The 8,275-nt window shown below is 40.0% G+C and overlaps 1 protein-coding gene across 1 annotated transcript; it reads left to right on the top strand.

Annotated features, from left to right (window-relative positions):
• The first annotated feature begins 5,516 nt into the window (after positions 1-5,516).
• On the top strand, positions 5,517-7,083 carry GJE1 (gap junction protein epsilon 1). Its single transcript, XM_062488903.1, has 3 exons — positions 5,517-5,555; positions 6,088-6,270; positions 6,688-7,083. The coding sequence occupies exons 1-3, from the start codon at positions 5,517-5,519 to the stop codon at positions 7,081-7,083; spliced, it is 618 nt and encodes a 205-aa protein (XP_062344887.1).
• The last annotated feature ends 1,192 nt before the right edge of the window (positions 7,084-8,275 follow it).

Genomic DNA, 8,275 nt, shown 5'->3' with positions numbered 1-8,275 from the left:
GGGCGTGAGAATGAAGAGATTTTAATCCTGACATCCAGCTGTGGGTTCTACATAGATCTTTCTCAAATATATCAGATGTGTTTAAAGTTTTAAGGTTTTATTTGTGAAGCTGCATTTCACAGTGGTCTCGACTATGGAAAGGGGGATAGGTGATGTGTTTTATCCATGACTTACGCTGCAAATGGTATAACAGTGGAGAATTAATTTTGTTTACCTCTTTGAAGAGTAGAATTTGTCCCTAATGTTTCTTGCTTTTCAGTGAGGTAATGTCTTTTACTTCCGAGTGTCTGCACATGTATAGGCTTTCCAAAGAGCTCCACCTATTTCCAGCAGAAGCTATTGATGTAGGTAGCTGTGTAAATATGCTGGAAGACAGGCAGACCCGTTAGACTAAAGTTTCCAAGATAAAATATTAAGGTAGAATAATAATAGCATTTGCCAGTAACATGCTCTGCAGACTGATTCCTTTATTTCTTTTTCTCAAAAGAGAGGATTCATGAGCTTGTAGAGAACTAGCTTGTTCATATTACTACAGCAGTTCTCTTGAAGGTCTGTGAGTTTATGACAAATCTATGGAGAGTCTGACCACTGAACTATCAGAAACAAAGCATGTCACGTGTGCATGGCCTGTCCATGGCATCATGTTTGGTGTAGGAATTAACATCAGCAATTTCTTCTTGAATAAACTTTTACTAAGATTATTTTTTAAAAAGTTTCTTAAAAGTTATACCTCTATATCTATTCATTGGTCATTGTGACTCTTCTCACATCCCTGCATATATAAATGTGTTAAAGTTGTGTAAATTACTGATTCATATAATGCTGAATAATTTGAACCCAACCAGTGCTAGGCCTCAGAAAGGATCAGGCTTGATAAGTCATCTTTACCACTAAGCAGCTGATCAGACTCATCACAGAGCTCCTCTGGAGGTGACTCTTGTTGCTGATCAAGTTTCCTCCACACAGTTTTAAATTCAACTATGCTCCCTCTGAGGAAACCTTTCTGATGGATTACATATTTATATAAATTGTTGCGACCCTCTACATCATTCAGCGTACATGAAATTTTCTAAAATCAACAATAGTCATCTTTCTTTTAACACTCCAAATGACTCTTTTTGTTTCCCATTGGCTGGTCCAATAGATGTCTTTAACACTTGGGAGTATGGTCCTTTTGCTAATTTCTTTGAAAATGGGTTTATATATTAACAGACAATATGATTCCCATTGGGAAAATAGTTTAAATTTAACATGTCTTTAATACTGATTTTCTTGAGACAAGAGGAAGTTGAGTCTTTTTGCATGAATATCAATAAAAGAACACCTTAAAAACTTCTATTGGTATAAACATATTGCAGTTTGCATGGACAGAGGTGAGACTCCTTACTTTTTGTTGCATAACACCACCACTCCTACTGCTGCCGTCCAGGAGAATTTCTTCTATCCTAGTGAATTTTATCTGTCCTTTAGTCCACAGGATGGAACTCCTAAGGTTGAAGAATTAAAAAGATTTTCAGTGAAAATTTATATTCCTGATTTTTATCAGTACCTGATTTTATCTAGTTCATATATTTTAGAACTCTTACAGCAAGGAAATAAGCTTTGAAGAAAGCGAGTGTCTCCAGCTCAGGGAAAACAGAAAGTTAGATTATGCTTCTAATATTGTTCAACAGATGCCTGTGTAATGTGAATGGAATACACTCAACCAGCATGAATATAATTTCCTGCAGAGGTAAAAAGGCATGTGTGGGGAAGATCCACAGACCCTGACATAAACCAGTCGGAATTCAGATCTCCACATACAAACTGTTCATAATTCTCTTTTCAAAGAAGAGTCCACCCATGTCTTCAGATGTTATTTCAGATTACAGCCCAGAGACAACTTCATTGTGCAGCTCTGATACAGTCCTTGGCACAAGAGTAAGGGAGTCAGTGCTACAAGTAAATCTTCCCCAGTGGGAGAGAAACTTCACAGGCGCAAACAGCCGCCACAGATGGAGTGCATCTGGGAGTGCAACACCTAGGGCAGAAACCACAACAACATGGAAATGTGAGAGGCAAATCCACTTCATCAGTAATTCCCAAATGTAGGGGTTCATGATCAGTTCATGTAGGAATGAGGAACTCCACACATCTCACAAATGCCCTCTACTGAGTAGTGGGTCTGACAGGAAAAAACACTCTTCACACGTTTATGCAGCTCAAGGCAGTTGATAATTCCAGATTTGCACATCACAACATGTGTAGTCCTATGAAGAGCCAAGCATACCTGCCACCAAAACTACCCGCAGTAAGTAGCCTTTAATTAATTATATGTACCTTCACATTAAATGAAAACCAGGTTCAAATGGAGCCCTGGAAGTGATCATGTTTGAAGGCCTGATCATCAGTCGAATTTTAGAAAGAAACAAAGCAACAACCAAGGAACAAATATCACATGATTTCAAACGTTAAGCATTAGGAACAAAACCTTCAATAACTTCTGTAAAATCACACATTATACCAGTAGATAGAACTGTAAAACGTGGGTATGCATTGTAGCAGAGAGTGACTTCTTCCAGGCAGGCAAATGTGCAATAACCTAAAGGAACTTGGGTTTTGTTGTTTATTGTTTTGTTTTTGTTACTTCAGCAGAGGCTTTCTTATTTTGATGGAGGGAACTCTGCAAGCCAAAATGGAAATTCAGGTGCTTCCAGCACTAGACAAAGCTGGAAAGCTGGCAGAAGTGGCTTTCTTCAATATTCATTCAAGTTCTCTTTTGGGAAACAAAACCTTATCTCATTGATATCAATTCAATTTATTGTACTGTTTTCATGGTGCCGGTTTTATTAATGGCATGAGGATAACAGGTGCCATTACATTTAACCACATTAATAAAGCAATTAATTGGGTGCTTAATGTTAAAAAAGCAGGTCATCCCTCTAAGCACAACTGTAGCTTTATGCATGCATCTAGATTCCATTTGTTTTCCTGTATTCATTCAGTAGGACTTCAACTCATTAAAAAGTTAAGGAACACACTGCTGAGCTGCAAACTGGAGTCAAAATCCAGGCTTCAGACTCACTTAGAAACAAATCAACATCTTCCATCCCATTTGTCCATGATAGACAACTAACAGACAGCTGCTCTTACAGATTCAAAACAAATAATGATTTTCTGTCAAGGAAGTCCCAAGGAATTGCTTGAGTTCCCTTGGCAGACTACACTCAAAAGGACTGCACAATGCCAACTTACTCTACTTCCATCTCAAGTTGTCTTCCTAATGTGGTGTTACAAAGCACATTATTGAACACACATGACAAACGAAAAACATTGCTATTAGTTCCTCCTAGTGTGAAGATAATGGGATTCCTGTGCTTGAGCTCACATGGCACTGGAGCCACTTCAAAGAAAGTGATAATTTTATTGTGGGCCCATTCATCACACTCAGTGGGGTTTTGGGTTTTGCTGCAGACACCCATGGGGTTTGGATTGGATTTATCTGACAACCTCTCCAGTCTTTTTTTTTTTTTTTTTATTTCAATTATGTGTTCCTTATGTGTTCCTAAAAAAAAATCAGAGCATTGCCAACTGCCTTCTGTTAGCACCTTTATCACAGGATTCAAGATTCAAGTTTCTATATTGTTACTGAGGGTGATGGTTAATTCTATTAAACAATCCAGTCAGGGAAGCAAACATATGATTCTCACCTAAAAATAAAAAGACACAAAGTAACATTTGTATAGTCCCAATTCTACCTAAAATGTGTTCTGAAATATTGTTTCTATCTGTAGTGGAATCAAATGCTGACTAAACTTCATGGGTTCATGTTCATCAATTAATCTGTAAATAATCACTACTATACCAAGCATAATAAAAAGCTTTAAAAGATCTATCTCCATTTAGAAACTAGCAGTTGTTGAGTTTTCTTTTGTGTTTTTAGACATTTCTATTTAAAGAGATCCTAATAAATACAAATACAACTATTTTAGGTACATTCAACAGCAGATTGGCAATTCACATTTTTAAATAATGAAATTATTGAAATATTACTGATATTAAACATGTTGGACTGATTTAGTAATTTCATAGTATTGTGGGAGCACTAGAACTGCATCTGGATGATAATTAAGCTCCATATGTGTTGAAAAACAATTCACTGTAACCAAAATCACAGTGTTTTGGTGAAGGTAAGTCACCATACTGAGAAGCACAGTAGTTTATTGCAGATCACACACCACTGTGAGACATTATTGCTTTTAGTTAATTTGACATACACAAACCTTAGCATTCTCGCGATCAGCAGAGCAGCAGATTGCATTAAAAACATTTGGAAACCCAGTCTACCCAGTGCTACTGATACAGCACCTTTTACAGTACTCCAGGAGACAGCCATTCAATTACCTGCCTAAACTAGGAGCTGTAGTAAATAACATGCACTTATTGGAGCACTTCTCACCTTCTTTGTAATTCACCTACTTCAGCAGATGCAGGGCGGGTTCCCTTTACAAAGAGTATTCTGATGTCTTACAAAGGTTATGAATTCAACCATGTCATATTTATATATAAAATGAACACCAATTCCCCTCACTTCCCTTGTTCTGCCTATGTTTCCATGCCTATGAGCACACATGACAGAGGCAACAACGCTTTTTGTTACATCACTTTGCAGTCATGCTACAGCCAGTTACGAGGGAGGCTCTCTTATGAGTTTAGAGGCAAAAGAGTAACTGCCCCTCTCTGGATTTGGTGACCCGATTTCACTTTCCTGTGCACGCCAAATAAACTACTGCATACCAGTGAGTGAATGACAAATTAGCATTTCCCCTTTACTGGTTTCCCATCTCCATCCTTCCATTCTCCATCTTCTGATAAAACTCCCACAGGGTTCAAGCTACCGAGTTGAAGTATTTCCTTGCGGCAGTTTTACCAGCAGGAGTCTCTGGCGCATGCAGGGACTCGCAGGCACAGCTCTTTGGAGCTGCTTCAGCTCCACATACCGAGTACGCTGGCAAATCGTTAGTAGCAATTATTGCCATTAAGATATTTGTAGCAATTTTTAAGTGGGTAATATTATTTATTTCAATTTCTGTTTCTTTGAATTCAGAATCGTGGATCTACAGTTTCTAAGTCCTGCTGCATCCTTCTTTATTGGACTTTGTTAAAAAGTTGATAAACTCTAGATGCTCCGCCTTAAGAGAGCTACGCCGGGGGCTCAGCCGGGCCGGGGATGGGGGCCAGGCGGGGTGATGGTCGGCACAGCGGGGCAGTGGGGCAGGGGCAGGTGCGCAGCCGGCAGGCGCTGCTGACGGTGCTGCCCGGGGATTATCGGCGGGCCCCGGCCGGCCCCGCTTTTGCTGCGCCCGCTGCCGGCCCGAGCGCGGGGCCCGCCCGGGGACAAAGGGCGGAGCGAGCCGGGGTCGGGACCGGGGTCGGGGCCAGGGCCAGGGCCAGGGCCAGGACGGGCTCCGGCTCCGGCTCCGGCTCCGGTCTCCGACTCCGGCCGCCGCCACCCACACAGGGCATCTTCCCCAGCCATGTCCCCCAACTACATCCGGAGCTTCTCGGAGGGATGTGTGAGTACGCGGAACGCGTCCCCCTGGCCCCGACCGGACCTGGGGGTCCGGCCCCAAACCGCGCGGGGGCCGGGCGAAAATTGTCCCTTTGGGCCAGCTGAACTTTAATGTGCGGGAATAAGTACGGTTCTAAGCATGGTAATGATGGTGGCACGGCGGTCCGTGCTTTGCCATCACCTGACATCATGTGAATGAGTCAATACAACAGCAAAACGAATAGACTTTGGGTCGAAGCGCTCAGCTCCGTCTGGCGCCTTCTGCAGTAGCGGAATACAGATAAAGGCAGTGAAACAAATGAACTGGCAAGTGCTGGGCAAATTAACGTTTATATAAAGTTAGCAGGAACAATAAAGTGCTGTAAGACATTATTTTGTTAGCGAGCTACTGCACCCTACATAGGCAAACTGTCTCCCTTAAGACAAGTAGAATAAAATAAATATTTTGGATAATGAAAAAGAGCAAGTAGACCTCCAACAATAACACTGTTAATTTTTGGTTTTTTTTTATGTTGAATGAACCCTCTGATTTGCAGCTCAGGCCGCCAACAGTAATTGGACAATTCCACACTCTTTTTTTTGGTTCAATTCGAATGTTTTTCCTTGGTGTTTTGGGCTTTGCTGTTTATGGAAATGAGGCCTTGCATTTCAGCTGTGACCCAGACAAGAGAGAGGTTAATCTTTTCTGTTACAACCAGTTCAGACCTATAACTCCTCAGGTAATTATCTTTTTCTGTTATTTTTTTAATGGTAAAAATCCAATGTAAAGAAAGTGAACTGCAAAAATGAAAACATGATTGTTCTATATATGTACTAACTGACTAGGCTAATTATCACTAGCTTTTTTTTTCATCAATATTTTCCTTTTAATATCCCTTTATTTAATCTGTGATTATATTTAATCTGTGATTAAATATGAAGCTGTGCTTCCTGTCCTTCAAAATAATCCTCATGTTTCAACTAAATTTTTCAAACCAAAACATAACTGCTTTTTGCCTTTATTGTCACCTAAGCTTTTATACATTTATTTGATATCTATTAAAAACAGGCTTGCAAAATGTTCCAATATGCATGTGTTTTAGCTGTTCCAAAGCAGTTGTAAATTATCTGACAGCTACATTTCTGCTACATTTTAGGTATTCTGGGCACTACAGCTGGTGATTGTTCTCGTACCTGGAGCCTTTTTTCATCTTTATGCTGCTTGTAAAAGCATCAAACAGGAAGATATTCTCCAAAATTCATCCTACACCGGTTTTTATATCTTCTCTGTTTTCTTAAGGATTGTCCTTGAAGTTGTGTCTTTTTGGCTTCAGATTCAGCTCTTTGGTTTCAAAGTGAACGCAATCTACATGTGTGATGTGGGAGCACTTGAAAAAACGTTTAACATTACCCGGTGCATGGTGCCAGAGCACTTTGAAAAGACAATCTTTCTTATTGCAATGTACACATTCACTGTGATTACAGTGATCTTGTGTGTTGCTGAAATTTTTGAGATCTCATGTAGAAGGTTAGGTTTCTTAAAAACTCAGTGATGTCAACCACTCACGCTCATTTACTGCTCTGCCCACCTGCAGTTTTGTAACAATGATTTCAAAACACAGCAGAAAAACATCTCCTGTCCTCTATGCAGTGCTGCAGAAGAGAATCACACTCATTATTACTGAGGCAGAATAGTCACTTGACAGAAACTCCTCGTATAAAAACTTGCACACTATGAGAATAATCTTTTTTTCTATGTCAAGATCAAAGGCACTAAGTTCTCCATTATATTTTCATGACCTGTCACCTATGATAGTTCTGCCTCCAGAGGAGTGTCTGTGTGTGAGGAGAGGGTTATTTATAAACACACTTCTATTCACAGTTTCTCTGAACACATGCCATCGGAGTTAATATGGTCATTGCCCTTCCAGTAAAAATTATTGCAAATTCCTTACCTGCTCTTATGGCCTGAGAATTGAACAGTAATAGTAGATACTCTCTGAGCACCAGAAAACATTCGAGCATCATCCCAAGAAGTGCTGAGATGCATCCTGCATTTCAGCCCCCAGGAGCAGAGACTCCTGGTCAGGCTGTGGTGACAACATATCCACGGATACCAGCTTACTTTGCGGAGGCTCAGCTCCTGTCACCTGCTGGCTCAGAATCTCCTTTCAAAAGTGAGAGTAGCAAGGTATTCTTTGTGCTGACAGCAGTGCCTCATTATGTTTTGGCTTACCGTGTAGAAGATTTTTGCCAATTTAGTATGATCACATTTTGAAGGAGGAGAAGGGCTTTTTAACAATTTTGCATAAGTGGCTTAAAAGTATCAAAATAAAGTCTTGGAGAAAAGCCTTTCCTAGGCCCAATCATGATTTGATTTCAGTGTTTTGCTTGTGTGTGACTGCAGAATTGGGCCCACAGAATTTTCTGCTGTTTGTGTCACATCTAACTTTTTCTTGCTCTGACTAAAGCTGCTAGAAAAACAGTGAAGAAGGAACTCTGCATATTAAAATTATTCTATGCAGTAAGTGCATTTGGTTAGGTTAGGTCTCAAACTTTATAAAGGCATCAAATGTTTTTGTGTGCAACAGTTTCTAAAGGGCTAATAAACATATTAAATTTAAAAGTGATTTCCTTGTGCTGAAGTGAGATAAAAGAAATAAAACAGATTTAAGAATCAGAAAGAAAGGAGGAAATAGCATAAAATATGTACAAACAGCAATAATAACAGTCGGCCATTTTCCA

This window comes from Cinclus cinclus, chromosome 3 (assembly GCF_963662255.1).
Source record: "Cinclus cinclus chromosome 3, bCinCin1.1, whole genome shotgun sequence".
In the NCBI taxonomy this organism is placed as follows: Eukaryota; Metazoa; Chordata; class Aves; order Passeriformes; family Cinclidae; genus Cinclus; species Cinclus cinclus.
The sequence above is the reverse complement of the archived record's forward strand: the minus strand, read 5'-3'. Positions and strand labels throughout refer to the sequence as shown.

Excerpts from the sequence above, each read along its gene's own strand:
- GJE1 (XM_062488903.1), top strand. The coding sequence starts at position 5,517 with ATGTCCCCCAACTACATCCGGAGCTTCTCGGAGGGATGT. Across the intron at positions 5,556-6,087 it reads GGAGCTTCTCGGAGGGATGT|CTCAGGCCGCCAACAGTAAT; the intron begins GTGAGTACGCGG and ends TCTGATTTGCAG. Across the intron at positions 6,271-6,687 it reads TCAGACCTATAACTCCTCAG|GTATTCTGGGCACTACAGCT; the intron begins GTAATTATCTTT and ends GCTACATTTTAG.